The 17,106-nt window shown below is 43.8% G+C and overlaps 1 protein-coding gene across 4 annotated transcripts in view; it reads right to left on the minus strand.

The window, feature by feature from the left end:
* Nucleotides 1-10,216: 10,216 nt before the first annotated feature.
* The window catches only part of Ptprj (protein tyrosine phosphatase receptor type J), a 146,257-nt gene continuing 139,367 nt past the window's right edge, over nucleotides 10,217-17,106 (minus strand). For all 4 annotated transcript variants that reach the window (XM_029472508.1, XM_029472499.1, XM_029472513.1 and 1 more), the window contains exons 22-24: nucleotides 14,393-14,553; nucleotides 13,625-13,760; nucleotides 10,217-10,831 (exon numbers count right to left, since the gene is read on the minus strand). In XM_029472508.1, coding sequence (XP_029328368.1) covers nucleotides 10,673-10,831; nucleotides 13,625-13,760; nucleotides 14,393-14,553 — 456 coding nt within the window. In that variant the 3' untranslated portion in view covers nucleotides 10,217-10,672. The remainder of the gene's footprint in view (nucleotides 10,832-13,624; nucleotides 13,761-14,392; nucleotides 14,554-17,106) is intronic.

A 17,106-nucleotide genomic window follows, 5' to 3' on the forward strand; every position in this document is an offset into this window, starting at 1 on the left:
GGAGTTGGAAAGCCCTCCTAAAAAGGCTAGTCACCGGTGGCATGGGTTCCTTCTGACCTATCTGGGCTGGCACCCTGAGCAGACCTTGGGCACAAACTCCTGAGTCAGCCCCACAACACCCAGAGGCAGCTCCACTCCCAGGTGCTCTAACATGCCCAGGATCAGAGGATCACAGGATCCCAGGAGCTTAGTCACACCGGGATCTCAAGGTCCCAAAGGCAGCTTGACTCCCAGGAGCTCTGACACACCCAGGATCTCAGGATGGAAGGATCCCAGAATCACAGGATCACAGAGACAGCTTGACTCAGAGGGGTTCTGACACACCAGGATCACAGGAAGGACAGGCTCCAGTCAGACATAGCCAGGGCAGGTAGCACTAGAGATAACCAAATGGCAGGAGGCAAGTGTAAGAACATAAGCAACAGAAACCAAGGTTACTTGGCATCATCAGAACCCAATTCTCCCACCATAGCAAGTCCTGGATACCCCAACACACCGGAAAAGCAAGATTCAGATCTAAAGTCACTTCTCATGATGATGATAGGAGACTTTAAGAAGAACATAAATAACTCCCTTAAAGAAATACAGGAGCACACAGGTAAATAGCCAGAAGTCCTTAAAGAGGAAAATCCCTTAAAGAGTTACAGGAAAATCCCTTAAAGAGTTACAGGAAAACACAATCAAATAGACGAAGGAAAGGAACAAAACCATCCAAGATCTAAAAATGCAACTAGACACAATAAAAAAATCACAAAGGGAGACAACCCTGGAGTTAGAAATCCTAGGAAAGAGATCAGGAGTCATAGACGCAAGCATTGCCAACAGAATACAAGAGATAGAAGAGAGAATCTCAGATGCAGAAGATACCATAGAAAACATTGACACAACAATCAAAGAAAATGTGAAATGCAAAAAGATCCTAACCCAAAACATCCAGGATATCCAGGACACAATGAGAAGACCAAGCCTAAGGAAAACAGGTATAGATGAAGATTTCCAACTTAAAGGGCTAGTAAATATCTTCAACAAAATTATAGAAGAAAACTTCCCCAACCTAAAGAAAGAGATGCCCATGAACACACAAGAAGCCTACATAACTCCAAATAAAGTCAACCAGAAAAGAAATTCCTCCCGACACATAATACTCAAAACACCAAACACACTAAACATAGAAAGAATTTTAAAAGCAGTAAGGAAAACAGGTCAAGTAACATATAAAGGCAGGCCTATCAGAATTACACCAGACTTCTCACCATAGACTATGAAAGCTAGAAGATCCTGGGCAGATGTCATACAGACCCTAAGAGAACACAAATGCCAGACCAGGCTACTATACCCAGCAAAACTCTCCATCACCATAGATGAAGAAAACAAGATATTCCATGACAAAACCAAATTTACACAATATCTTTCCACAAATCCAGCCCTACAAAGGATAATAGATGGAAAACACCAACACAAGGAGTGAAACTACACCTTAGGAGAAGCAAGAAAGCAATCTTTCAACAAACCCACACAAACATAATTCCACCTCTAACAAGTAAATTAACAGGAAGTAACAATCACTTTTCCTTAATATCTCTTAATGTGAAAATTAATATTACCAACATATCCTAATCAATTGAAATTCAAAAATATGAGGAATTAGAAATTTGTCGACTGTCATCCTGTAGTCTCTCTAATTTAGTAATGGGAGAAATAGGTCCAATATTGTACAATCCATATACACTTGTTTGTACTTGACAGGGTTAAGTCTATACTTGCTTGTTGTACATGACAGGGTCTTGCTGTGTGCCACATAATGATCTTGAAATCCTGCTTCTCCTATCTCAGCCTCTCTATTAGTAGGATTGTTTATTTGATGTTTTTACACTATACTATGGTTTTCAGAACATCTTACATATTTCAAAATTATTTATACAGCCAAAAGAAATGTAGACTGTTAATTTGGGAGGTGGCTTGTAAAAGAACAGCAAAAAGTGAGACTGAAGGCTTTGCTTGCTCTTTATTATTGTATCAATTTTGAAGAAGAAGACTTTATAAATTACTCTTATTCTGAGATACCATAATCTTACCCTCACCTAACATCTGTGCCACCCTCCAAGCAGAACCATTCTACATTGAAACCGTTCATGAATGACTTCATCGATAGACCATCTTAATACACACACCATTTCTTAAATGAATGTAACCTGTTCCTTGTGGGCTAAGAATGATGACAATCACTCAAGTCAAATAGCTTTGACTGTAGCAGAAAATCTGTACCCAAAAATCGTGCCTACAATTCATTCCTTGGACCAGCAGAATGGTCAACTCTTAGCTTATCTACTATAGAGGTAAAATCCTTTGGTGATGTGAAGGACATTCAAGTACAGCCTTATTACAATGAACTCCAATGTCCAAAAACTGTTCTTATTTTGTGTTTGTACCACAGTAAGAGCTAAGATTTTAAGCTCTACTAAAAACAAAAACAAAAAAACAAAAAGCAAAAAAAAAACCAAACAAACAAAAAGACTTTATCTATTTATGTTCATTTAAAAAAACTAAGCCGGGTGTGGTGGCACACACCTTTAATCCCAGCACGCAGGAGGCAGAGGCAGGCGGATTTCTGAGTTCGAGGCCACCCTGGTCTACAAAGTGAGTTCTAGGACAGCCAGGACTATATAGAGAAACCCTGCCTCAAAAAAACAAACAAACAAACAAACAAATAAAAAAAACTAATAGTGATATATTATTTTAAAATAACATAGTTAATATATTTGGAGTTATTTAAAACTTATATTGAGAAAAACATATATTTTCAGTATTGCTGTAGACAAACATCTACATAACTGTTTAATTGATTGTTATTTTATATCAAACAACTTTTATAATGCTCATTTTTATTGTTATAATATTTCAACAATTTTAAAGAATATGATAAAAATGAAAGGCATTGTAGGCTTTGAAGGAGGGCTCTCCAGGAGGAGTTGGGGTACAAAAGGGAAAGAAGAATATGATGTATTTACTCAAAATATGTTTTGAAATGTTAACAAATTCAGATAAATTGAAATTATATATCTTTTCTCATCATAATACACTAAAACTTAAATCAAAAGAAAACAAATAAAACAAGGCTAGTTGTTCTGTACCTGAGGGGGAGACTCAGGTCCACCACCACATGGGCCTTACCTAGGGTTGTTCAGGACATAAACAACAAATTGAGATGGGGGAATAGCCTTGCAGGGTTTTTGTTCCTTGCCTGGTTAGTTTGTTCTGTTTTCCTTTGTTTAGCAGAATGCCAAGCACCCCATCAAACTCACTCTGCAGTCCTTGCATGTCCACGCTCCTACCCTTGTGACCTGCCCCCCCCAAAAGTAAAAATAAAAATTTTAAATGAAATAGAAAAAGAACAAAAACAAGTCCAATTTGTGTTATCCATACACTCCCTGTAGCACGGTCAAACTGTCCGTGGCCTGCTCCTTACACAGAACTGAGACCTCCCCCTGCTGCCGCCCTCAATTACAGAGAGCTACACTTCAGCATCCCCATCACTCTTTTTAAGAGTTTTTTTTGGATGGCTTCCAGTCTAAGCTGTTACTTGGGAGGGGGAAAGGCTGTGGGAGGTAGGGGTTGTCACAGAATCCTTCCATGTCCTTCCCTCTCAACTGTGTGTCTGCAGTGATCAGTAGCACAGCAAATATAGCCTCCTTGTTCTTCATAGTCAACAGGAACACAGATCAAGGCCTCCACACAGTATCTGGCAACAGCACAGACCACACACATAGCCCCCGGCTGTAGTAGAACGACAGACTCAGGCAAGGCTCTTGGAGGCATCCTAGACCACTGACATCCACATGGCCTTTGGTGGTAACACAGATCACAGACATTAGCACGGAGCCCAGATGCCACAGGACCACAGACCCAGGCCCTCTAGGCGGCAGTTTTATGACCTGATCCTATACTTGAGACACCATCACCATTCTGAAGGTCACAAATAATTGTATCAAGTTGTAGGAGGGGACTCTTGGGGTGTGAATGAATACTATAATAAAATCAATGTTCTAAGATATTTTTTGATTTTGTTTTCCTTTTTTTTTTTTTTTTTTTGCCATGAACATACTATGTAATAAGTGGGGTTAGAAAGTCTACCAAATGCATGCAAAGGCACTTCCTTGGCTTGTTGACTTGCAGATTTCTCAGGAGTGAACAAGTTTCTTTTTCTGGGTCCTCTTTTGCCTTACACAGCCCTGGTGCTCCTTTATACCAGTGCTCTGGCTCCATCTAGTGGCCACATCTAAAACTGCGGCTTTCAGCGGGACAATTTACATGCTACCTACCATAAGGAAGTTTTCCTGGTTGACAGCTACCATAAAAGTCTTGATCTCCTGTTCTCCAAGAGGCCTAAGAGATATAAAGTCAGCCCTAAAAGGACCTGTGAACCCAGAAGGAATATGAGAGCTGCGATTACTTCTGCTAGGGAAACTAAACATCTGTTCTCCCTACTTACATCTTCCCAGATGTCAACAAGGCCCTGGATCCTAGCAGACCAGCAACAGCCAGGACCTAGAACACAACATCCAAAATTGTTCAGCTGTGGATGAAGCAACATAGTCACATTCAAGGAACTCTGTAAAGAAAGACCAACACATTTTAAAATATGTTGCCGTTTTCTTCCATAAATGCTGTTAACTGGATTTCTTTTAAAAAAAAAAATGGTCTCGGACAACCTGCTATGTAACTCTACCATCCCAACAGAATCACCTCCCAAAAGTCCCCACTCCTGATACTTTTAATGTACATGCATGTACACATCACACCACTTGACAAGTCCCCATTATTTATTTCCTAAACCATTGCTGAATCCACCAAGACAGTCTCCCTCTGTAACTGTCTACTCTGTGACTGGCCCAACCATGCCACCATCCAGTGTGAAACTGATGGCTTCTACTGCTCACAGACCAACGCCCCACCTCCTTGCCATGGCTGACTAAGCCTTGCTTCCAACTAATCCTCAAGAAGCTTAGTCTCCCAACTACACAATTGCCAAATCGTCTCCGCATACACCATTTCTTCTTCCTTCTCTTCAACCCTTTCTGACCCATTGATACTACAAAGCTGACTTGTTCTGGCCACAGTGTATCGGTATATACATGTTAATTCCCCTGACTCTTCCCTAGGTCCTCGAATTGCACACAGGCAGAGATGTCTGGTTTGTCCACATATGTACAACTCACTGCCAGCATAACAGACATAAAACTGTGGTTGAATAGCCACCACTGCGCCCTAGGCAATGCATGAAGCATCTCAGAATATTAACACATCGAATTCGAATGGCACTCATATGTGTCTTTTTTTTCTGATCTTTTTTTTTCTTACTGAATATTGTAGCTTGAATACAAAATGTCTCCCATAGCTTGTGTGTTTGAACACGTGGTCCCCAGGTGATGGCTCCGTGTAGTAAGGCTACACGGAGGAAGTGCAACGGAAGGCCCATAAACTGGCCCTACTTCCTACTCATGCTTGACTTCCAGACAGCAGATGCAATATACCCAGCAGCCTCTCCCATTGCTGTGATGAACTTTAATCCCTCAAACTGTTCCTCTGTTCAAGTTGCTTCTAGTCTGATCCTTTTGTCAGGACACCGAGAAATGTAACTAACACACCAAAATGACTCTTCGATGAGTTCCAGGGTCATAGGCAGGAGAGAAGATGTGATGGCCTGGTGTATCAGGGACCAAACCCACAGGGGAGGGCTCCCAACCAGAAGCTTCATCCTAAACTGGTTTGGCTTTAGCAAGATGTCAACCCATGCCTTTCTGAGCAGACTCAAGTCTTGCAACATGTCCGTGGTCCTCTCTCTTGTGACAAACTTCAGCTCTCTGCCAACTAATGCTGACCACAAGGAAAAGGTTAGAAAAGCCCTGACTGTTCCATGTCTGGGCTGCTATATTCTCATACCACGTATGTCCAGTACATCAACAGGAACACACTTTCTGCCTTTAGACAGAACAAACCTGTTGGGTAACTACATTATCAGCTGTCCCCAGGTTTGTGCTTTTTGCCTAATCAGAAAAGTGATAAACAACAATGGCCCTTGAGTCAGTCAACTTGGACATACTAAAAGAAATTACACTGAAGTTTTATTTCCCATTAAATAACTCAAAAAAAAAAAAAAAGGTGNGGGGAATGACAGCGCATGCTTATTCCCAGAACTCAGAAAGTGGAGGCGAGAGGATTAGAAGCTTGGATTACATGAGGCCCTATCTTAACCCCCAAAACCACTTTGTATCGGGAGACACAAAAGATGAAATTAAAGAATTACCACAGTGGTTCTCAGCCGATGGGTTAGGACCCCCTTGGAGGGTCAAATGACCCTCTGCAGGACTCACCTAAGACCATCAGAAAACATGGATTCATAACTGCAGTAAAATTAAAGTTACGAAGTAGCAGCAAGAATAACTTTATGTTTGAGGGAGTCACCACAGCATGAGGAACTGTATTAATGGGTTACAGCCCTAGGAAGGTTGAGAACCACTGATCTATCAGATTGTCACAGTATCCCAACAATTTTGAGATTCCCTAGAAACATCAACAGAAGACCCCCTAAAAATTCTGGGGGCTTTCTAAGGTGAGCTTATCTCGCTACCAAACTAAGAAACACACAATGAGCCCCAGGCACCCACACAGCCACGTCCTGAAGTATAAACCTCTCATATCTCAGAACGTGACTCTACTTGGTGAAGGGATCTCAGTAGCAAATAAGGTAAAATGAGATGCTGCGCATAAGGCCATAACCAGTATCGCTAGGATCCTCAGACTTGTATAAAGGAAACGCCATATGTGGACAGGGAGAGGCCATACCAGGAGGGAGTCCCGGTAAGCCCTTGATCTCGGATCTCCAGCTTCCAGATTATAAAAATAGAATTTTTCTGGCTTAAACCACCCAGTCTGTGGTATCTGAAACAGTAACCATAGAAAGCAATATAGAAAACTCCAGTGGAAACATGATCTTACTAGGGATTCCCTGGTCAAATAAAATAAACCAGTGAAATACATGGTAAGTGGTATAGATGTAAAATAAGGGGGAAGAGGGGGAGAGAGAGGTAGAAGAGGGAGAAAGAGTGAGAGAGAGACAGAGACAGAGAGAAATGAATCAATCGAAGACATAATGTGTTGACATATTTTTATATTTGGTATTTGTAAGTCTTTAAAAAAACGTTTTTCAGGCCATTTTTTTCCTTTAAAAAAAAAAAAAGCAACCAACAGCAATAGTCTGTACAAGTATAACAGACATTAGAAATGTGCATCATTCCAAAATAGTTACAAGAAAAGTACAGTTTAGAGTCCACATCAACACTTCTATTCTGTGCCCCAGGGAGAAAAAGCCACAGTTGTTAAACACACAGTTGCTACGCAGCAATCTGAAAAATGCAGAATTCCAACTCTGTTTTGAGGTGAATTAACTTCAGTCACCAGGCTTGTTTAGTTCAACAAGCACAATCAAGCATTTCTGGGGGGGCGGGGGGATTCCAGGCTTCTCCATCCCAGAAAACAAGTATGAATGAACCAGCTGCATAGTTGACCCTTCCCTGCTTCCTCCCCACTCCCACCCCCACCCCCCAGAGCCTCCAACTTCACAAAGCACAAAGCCAGCAGGTCCATTGTGCCAAAGTCTGGCTGGAGATCACAAAGTGGCCTCAGAGAATGGACACCAAATGTCCCACTGGTGCCAATCGTTGCGAGATTCAGCTCTGGTTGAAAAGCCTTTTTCTCCTTAGAAGACACCAGTCAATGGCTCAAGTCCTCCAAAGCAGTTGACCACCAGTCTGTAGCCCTTTCACTGACAGCAAGTCTCACCCTGGATGCTTTTCTCGGTGTCTTAGGGGGGGAACTCCATCATTCGAATTTCACCAGGCTCTTCCAACTTTTGTTCACAGTTCCACTGAGGGCTTGGGGCAAACAGTAAGAAGGACCTTCTGCCTTGCCTCTGGCCAACCCTAGTCTCTGCCATTAATCTTCCCTTTCCAATGGCTGTGCTATGCAAACTCCACCACACAGTCCTCCTCTGGATGTGGAATGGCGCGGTGACCTTCTTGTGACCTGCCCATTTGGAACTCCAGACCTCTCTGCCACTAGCCTTCCTCCTGGGACTGGAATGGCTTGCTGGGGCTGAGGCCTAAAGACTTTGCAGACCCACACGGGAAGAAGTGGAGACAGTTCTGTATTTTGCAATTTTATACGGTGTGATTGTGATTATGTTGCTTTGATTTTTTTAAGGGACTCTAATCTTCTACAGGAGTACTTTAGGGGCAAGTCCTTTCCTCATGCTTTCTGGCAGTCGAGGCAGAGCATAGGCGCTGCATGGGATTGGACCCCTCACCACCCACTACAATGGTTCCTAACAAACTGAGGAGGCAGATAAGTGGTGCACAGAACTATTGCCAGGACAGGCCCCTTTGTATAGCACCCCAAAGTCAGCACATCCTAGACAGACCTGACAGGGCATTTGGAAATAATGAGCCCAAGTTCAGCTTCACTCCACACCTGGAGACAGCATGGCTTCCCTGATTCACAACTGCAGCATCAAGTTCCCCAGTGAAGTTGAGTCAAGGGGCCCAAGCTACCCGGGCCAGCCCATTCTCTGTAGGGCTGGACACTAAATGAACATCAAAATGCAAAGGATTTAGCCAAAAAAAAAAAAGTGCAGTTTCCATGTGAGAAGTAAAATTCTCCCCCAAAGCATGACAATGCCATGACCCTCTTCTTTCAATCCTTTCAGTACCGCAAAGGAAAAGGGGGTGGGGGTTACACACCACAGCGATACAGCGCTGAGACACAGCAGGGGACTTTCAATCATGGGTCACCCTCTCTAACCCTACAAATACTCATGATCAGGTCCAGTCAGCCATCAAAGTGCTGGTGACACGAGGAACAGAGAAGGCAGAACATCAGAAGGCAGTTCCGGGGCCCACAGTGGCCAGGTCCTTGGAGAAGACCCACCCTCATCTTCAACAGGATACCATTGTCCCAAACATACAGCAGGATGTGTTATTACTGTGGAAAACAGCCACAGAAGTCCAGGGACCTGGCGATTCCTTCATAAGACCTTGTATAGACTTCATTGCCTACTAGAAGATAAACTTGAAACTTCTTCAAATATAACCTGAGCCACAAGATAAAATAAAAGACGCAAATCTTGTCATGTTAATGCCTTGAGAAGTTTACAGATTATGTACCAATAAAATAAAACCACATAAATTCTGAAATTCTTGGTGAATACACACCTGAAGCAAAAAAAAAAAAAAAAACTACATTTTTTTCTTTAAAAATTCAAAGTAATTACAGCAGCAGTGTAGTGAAAAGAGGTTTTAAAAATAATAATTACATCTTTGATACAAATCAAACTTTGTACACCTCAATTCATAGGAATGACTGGTGTAAGAGTTTAGTATTTATATATACAGTAGATACTGATGTGTGTCACTGCAGATAGACTAAAGCCAGTGGACTTCGAGGGGGAAAGGGGTTAATCTGAGTTCACACTGAAATGTTCACAGATCACCACGCTATAAAACACACACAGACACACACAGACACACAGACACACACACATACATAAAATGACAACCTGAGTAAAACATTACTAAGAACCCAGAGCATCGTGAACCACTATGTCACATATTGCACCTTTAAATAATCCTTCTTACCAAAGACAGAAATGAGAGAAAGGAGGAGACGGGATGAGAAGGGGTGCACACCATGGTATGTTGATTCCTCTCTTCCTCCCCACCCCACCCACAGAGAGTCTCATGGTGATGGTTTAAATTTCTATTCTCACCCAACCAATGGGATGAAAATCTCACCAACAGAAGTCTTTGGCGAAAACTGGGAGGGGAAAAGAAAGAAAGGGAAGGGGACCGTGGGGCACAAACGTGTGTCAAGGGTGGGCCGCAGAGAGAGCCTCCTCTAATTGAATGGGAACCGGAATGTTACTGGGGAGGCGACTCCCTGATGCTAAGCTACTGCTTAAATAGTCTGTATATTCCAATTCTGAGATTCAATATAAAAATAGAGACATCTACTGAGTTTTGCCTGTGGAAGCATAATTCAGAAAAGGCACATGTTCAAATAGAAACCCACGCAGAAGAGGCGCCGTGTGCCCCTCCCTGCGTGAGAAACACCCACAGTCACGCATTTCCATCGGCTAGATTCCAAGATACAGTAGGTAAAAATAGACCTCTGATACTTAAAATATATTCAACCCAACATAATCCTGGCTTTAGCATGTGAATCATATAAAAGTCTTAAAAAAAAAAAATACAGAGAGGTAGGGGGGAGAGAGGGGGGGGGGAGACGGGGAGAAAAGAGAAGAACAAACCAGTTTGGGAAACAAAAACATAGCTCACTTTTCCTGGTTTTCCACAATTCTCAAGGAAAAAAACAAAAAGTGAACCCATCCCATTGGTGATCAGGAAGGCAGCTGATTTCCACACCACCCGTCCACAGCCCCTGACACCCCACTGCCTATCTGCCATGCTTTTGCACGCACAGCCCCATGCCCTCCAAGTAGTTCTAACAGAACAGAACAAAGAACTGAGAAAGGAGACATATAAAACATGTCCCGTCAGGGCGCTCTCCTTCACTGTGGGTGTGACGGTCCGGTTAGCTTCAGAAAGGGTTTGCTTTGGAACTAGGCGATGTAACCATTAGTCTTTCCAAACATGCTCACTGGCTCGAGGTTTTCATAGATTGTCATTGCGGTTGTGTTCTGATAGATGAGATCAACTTTTGAGTCTTTCTGGGCTCTGATAATATCCAAAACACACTGATTGAGGAAAACATACTGGTCCTGGTGGGAAAGGAAATGAGAGAGAAGAATAAGCACCAGCCCCAGGAGTGAGCACACAAGATGATTCTTAAACGAAAACTCACCATGATCCCATCTGTCCAGCAGCAAACATGTCCAAATTAACACATCCGTGATCTATAAACAACCTAATGGCATTCAAAACCACATAACACAGCCTTCCTTACCAGTGATGCTTAACCAGAGGGGGCACCCTCACTTTTCATATCAAGGAAACATCAAAACCTTATGGAGGGTGAAATGAAGATGCAGAGGAAATAAAGCATAAATACCGTAATCTCCCCCCACCCCCACCCCCCTCAGCTCAGGTTGCACTGTTAGCAAGAAGATAGCATCAGGGCGGAGCTTGCCGCCCTATGGTTCTGCCACTCCCACTGCCCTCCCTGCCGCTTTGCTGTTCTGGAGTCAAACACGTGGTCACCTGCAACTTTACTCCAGGATGATTTGGCAAGAATTAGCCCCTTCCCCCTTCTTCATAACCCGGTGCACTGAATAGTAAAATTGAGCTTTGATCACAATCTTGTCTTAGCTCCGTCTCTCTCGCGTCGCCTAGCCCCCTCTTCTCTTCCAGGTTCCAAGATGCCTCTCAGACTAGAACCCAGACATGTGAGCCGCTGGCCGGTCACAACACCGTAGGACAGTGAAAGTTAAGGAATCCGTGTGGAGTGAGAGTAAACCGGAAGGATTCTCTAAAGAGGAGAAGGGTTAAAGGGTATCAGCTGGACCTGAGTGTAGACCCCTCTTCGGGGTAGCGTGAAGACTAATCTTAACTGTTAGCTGGATGAAATTGAGAGTCACCTAGAAGACACTCCTCCGTGTGACTAGGAGGTCATTAGAGGAGAGGGTCACCTGATGAGGGACAGACGACACATTCTGAATGTGGGGCGGAGGTTTGCAGCAAGTGAGAAATGAAGGGGGTTGCGTACGAACAGTCATCTCTCTCCTGCCTTACTGCAGGCAGAATGTGACCAGAGACATCCTACTGCTCCCACAGTTATACCACAGTGGCTTGCCGCGACAGACTGTACCCCAAACCATGAGGCAAAATAAACTTACACACAATTATTGTTTTCAAAAAAGTAACTAATGCCGGGTGGCGGTGGCGCACGCCTTTAATCCCAGCACTCGGGAGGCAGAGGCAGGCGGATTTCTGAGTTCGAGGCCAGCCTGGTCTACAGAGTGAGTTCCAGGACAGCCAGGGCTATACAGAGAAACCCTGTCTCAAAAAAACAAAAAAACAAAACAACAACAAAAAAAGTAACTAATACAAGTGTATCTATCAGAATCTGCAGGTCACTGTTTAAATAGAGGAAGTATATGCTGTGGCAGGAAAAAAAAAAAGGGGGGGGGGAGGCTAGGTGCTGTAAAAGAAAACCTCATAAACAAGAGCATCCAGTCTTTTCAAAGGAGACCACAGATGTATGCATGCGCATATTCAAAAATATTCTATAGCGCCACCTGCTGTGCCAGTTCAATCTCTGGCTGCTGTAACCAAACCTGACAAGAAGGAACTTCTTTTGACTCACAGCAGAGGAGATACAGCCCACCATGGCTGAAAAGGGATGGTGGCAGGAGCCTTGGGCAGCTGGTCAGAGAGGAGGCAGAGAGCAGAGGGCAGACAGGAAGTGGAACCCAGGTATGAAATCTTAAGGCCCACCAGGTAGTGATCGACTTCCTCCAGCAAGGCTCTGCTCCCTGAAGATTCCATGACCTTTCAAAGCAACGCCACTGTCTGGTGACCAAATATTCAAACACATCGGCCTGGGGGGTGGGGGATCCAAAGTACTACACAAGCTAAAGGTAACGAAGCCCTTCCTCTAGGTCCTAGCGTCTAGGAAGTAGGGTTAGCGGGAAGAATACATTCTGGACAGTTCTATAGTGTTCATTTTTAATATATTATTTTTGAAATACGAAAAAATGATCAGGAGGCTGGAGAGGCGGATCAGTGGTTAAAGTATTTGCCACAGAGCAGCAGGACTAAACAGCCGATCAACAAACCATGGAAATGCTTCAGATAAGGCAACTCCAACATCTTTACATACATCACAGTGCATACTGAGCACACATTTTCTGCTCAGTCTTTTTTGTATAGCTCTGATGACCACTGTAACATCTTCAAGGCTGTGTACGCATGAATTACATTTCTGCTTCAGTGGCAATGTGCTATTTTTGAGAAGTGCTCTGTTAGCTTAAGTCAGATCCTCTCAGAAATGAAGACCAAACTACCTATAAGTTTTTAATAAACAATAAATGTATTAAATTTAAAACCTAATTTTATAAATTTAAAATCTAGGAACAAAACCAAGAGTCTTAAAAAGACAAGTCTGAGGGCCGGGAGACAGCTCAGCGGTTGAGACCACTGCAGAGGTCTTACAGAGAATCTTGGTGTGATTCCCACTATGTACATGGTGGCTCACAACTACCTCTAGCTCCACTTCCAGGGGATTCAATGTCTTTTTCTGGCCTCTGTGGGCACCGAATGCATGTAATACAAAGACATGCATGCAGGCAAAAACACCCATATGCACAAAATAAAAATAAATAATCTCTTTATTTTAAAGAAGACTGCTTTAAAAATCAGATGCATTAAGACAAAGACTCCTGCCACTATCTTCATGTGTCATCCTATTGGTACTATTGCATCAGGTAATTTAATGACAACTGAAATCCACAGTCAAGAGCAAGAAAGCTCTAGAAGAGTCCAGCATGTGATTCCATGTGACCTTTTACAGACAGGTGGGAATGGTAAAGTGTCAAACACAGATCTGGCCTCACCTCTGTCTGCACCATCAGAGGCCTGTGCATCCGAAGATCATAGACAATCCCATACACATCCACGGTGTTCTCATTCTCTATCTGATAGATCAGGCGATCGATGGCGATGAAAGTGCCCGTCCTTCCAACCCCAGCACTAGAAGACAGAGAAATTAGCACATCACCATCAGTTGCCTCTCCACAGGTCTCCCAGTCCTCCACTGGTACCCATATCTTCATTATCACTGAGGCGAACACATCGCTCCTCAACTTCAGCTTCAAGCGAGTTAAAAGTCACAGACTAAACATACTGCTAACCTCCTCACACCCCATGCCAATCAAATGGTCCTGTAGCCTAGGACACAAAGTTGTATCTTTTTTGAGGCCTCTGCTCTAATTAATTCTTTTGCCTTTAATGCTAAATTCTTTCTGTTTTATTGTAGGCACAGACATACCCTTTCTGTAAATGACCAGATGGCCAATACCCTCAGCTGAGCACATTACACCACTGCAGTATAAAAGCAATGCAAATGAGTAAGCCAGTGGGCGTGGCTGGGTTCCAGTGAGGTTTTATATATAACAACAAGCAGACCCTGTCTGGCCCATGGGCTATATAGCTCACCAACCCCTTTCTACAGTCTCAGGGACTAAGACCACAGTCCCCTCTTGAATTTCCAACTGACTATTGCATTTTCTCTTGGGCATTGCTTTGGTGGTGGGGGGGGGGGGTGTTCATAAATGTATACATTTTAAGTTGTCACACATGCATACACTCCCAACTGTGCATACCTGCAATGCACCAGGATTGGTGACTCAGGGGGTATCTGCTTCATGTAATCCCGGACCAGGTACCGAAAGTTGATGAGCAGGTCAGTGGTGTCAGGAACACCGTGGTCAGGCCAGGAGGTGAAATGGAACTGCCGCAGAGGATGGCTCTCGCTATTCTGCATCTAAAGGCCAACGAAACGGGTTAGAGATCCAGAGAGTCAAGACACCTGACAGTATCTCACAACGGTGAGTGAAATCAAGCAGGCCTGAGAACCATATAGCACTTAAAGGAAAACGGGCAGCCAGGCAGGAGAAATCCTGATCACAGCACAATTGATCCCTATCACCAAATCCTCATAATGTTCCCAAGAAGGAAGGGCATCATCTCCCCTTCTAAAGATGGGCATCAGAGGCTCAGAGGAAATGGGAATGACCACCCGATACTCACCCTATGTGGAGACAACGCACCCAGTTCAATTTTAAGTTTAGATCACTTCTGTTCTCAGCTACCAGCCAGTAACAGCCCTACACCCACACGCCTGCTCCCTGGGAACTTCATGAGCCCCGTTCTATAGCCCACCTGGAAACAGCACCTCCCTTAAAGCCCCAAATCCTTTCCCTAAGTATGGGCAGGAGGTTACATCTGTTGGGCAAGAGCAACCTGGTGAGTCCTGGGCTCTCTAGATAGCGTATGGTACTACTACGCAACTAGCACACACCAACTATTTAGAACTATAGTGATCTAAAAGAGGAACACACATTCACACACAGAAAGAGAAACACACACACACACATACACACACACACACACATACGCACACACACATACACACACACACACCACAATGCACACATATACACATACAAACTCAGTCTGCTACTTTAACATCTGGCCGGCAGGAGACAGAGGACACTGTTACAACAAAACTAGTCAATTACACAGTGTTTAACTCTACCTTAGACCAAGCATGTGCCTATAATTACCAAAACTCTGTCCCCTGGGGCTAGTCCTGTCCCTTCCTGTCCTTGATTCAACTATATTCATTTGTCTGTACCTGACCTTACCATATGTCCCCTCAGCAGGGCAATGGGCATCTCCATGACTGGAGCTAATTTCTGGCCTTTATTCATTATAAAAGCAATAATAAATTCACACTATGCAAAGTTTGAGAAATAGGAGCGAGGATACTGAGGAGCTTCACTGAGGATAACTAACATGAATATTATCACAAGGGTTTACTGAGAGAAAAAAATCAGCTGGGAGGAGTGGGGAAGAGAGGGAGAGACACAAAGAAACTATGGAACATAGAACTTTTCAGAAGCAGTTCTGCAGAGGAGCAAGGAGCAGGGCAGAGGGCAAGGGAGCAGGGGCAGGGGACAGGGGGTCAGGGGACAGGAAGCAAGGAGACAGGACAAGGGAGCAGGGAGGCAGGGAGCAGGGGGGGGGGGAGAGCAGGGGCCAAAGAGCAGAGGAGCAGGGCGCAGGGGCAGGGCTCAAGGAAACAGGGGGCCAAGGGGCAAGGGACAGGGGGCAGGGAGGTAAGAACAGGGGGCAGGGGGCAGAGACTAAGGATGGTAGTCAAAAGACATGGAGCTCTATCTGTAATGTTCTCATTCTATAAAAAGGAAATGCATGCATGGATTTCACATAACTATAAAGCACTATTTTAGAAAATGCCATGTGGAAGCCTATATATAAGCCTAAAATAAGAAAAGGCTTTGGTGGGAATCATGAAATCTCTAGAATCTATAGAGTTTCATTAATGCAAGCTCCCTGGGAACTTCATGAGCCCCGTTCTATAGCCCACCTGGAAATGGCACCTCCCTTAAAGCCCCAAATCCTTTCCCTAAGTATGGGCAGGAGGTTACATCTGTTGGGCAAGAGCCACCTGGTGAGTCCTGGGCTCTCTAGATAGCGTATGGTACTACTACACAACTAGCAAACACCAAACAACTATTTAGAACTATAGTGAGAGCAGTAGCATTGTCTTTATTTCGGCAACTCTATGCACAAAAGGTGAACTCCAAGCAGAGGCAGCCAGGGACAGTAAACATGCCAGTCAGCTTAAATGAGCAAAGCCTGCAGAAATAAGCCTGACATATTGCAAATGTTCCTCCCTGACTGTGACCTTACTTAAGTGGTCACGTCAGTGTGTGATAAACATCCCCAAAGGAAGACCTGGAATATCCCTGAGACCAGAGTCTCTAAGGCCCAGTAACTAGTAAGAATTAATATCTCATATACTATGTCTCACCTCTATCTTCATCTTACAAACTAGAACACAATCTATCCGTCTCTGTTAAAATGTAACACCACAACGTCTATATGTAGGCTTTTCTATCATGCACAGTTACATAAATGCTAAACTAGGCATGTCAACACAAATCTGTAATTCCAGCACTGAAGCAGAGGTTCATGAGTTCAAGGCCAGCCTAGGCTGTCTAGTAAGACACTCTCTCAAAACGTCATCTCCTAGTATGTACTGTTGATACTACCGTTCCACATTCCCTCAGGATCCATATGGATTGATCCCAGGAAAATCTGTGGACGCTCAGGATCCCAAAGTAATACAAGCATGTGTGCATCCAACCTGCACACACGCTCCTGTGCAGTCATATAGACATAATGACGGTATACCCTACACAGCCCAAGTGCATAGTAGGCTGTACTATCCAGGTTTGTGTGCGTACAGTCCATGATGTTCACACAGACACAGGATCCCAAAGTAATACAA

Source organism: Mus caroli, chromosome 2, assembly GCF_900094665.2.
Source record: "Mus caroli chromosome 2, CAROLI_EIJ_v1.1, whole genome shotgun sequence".
Classification (NCBI taxonomy): domain Eukaryota; kingdom Metazoa; phylum Chordata; class Mammalia; order Rodentia; family Muridae; genus Mus; species Mus caroli.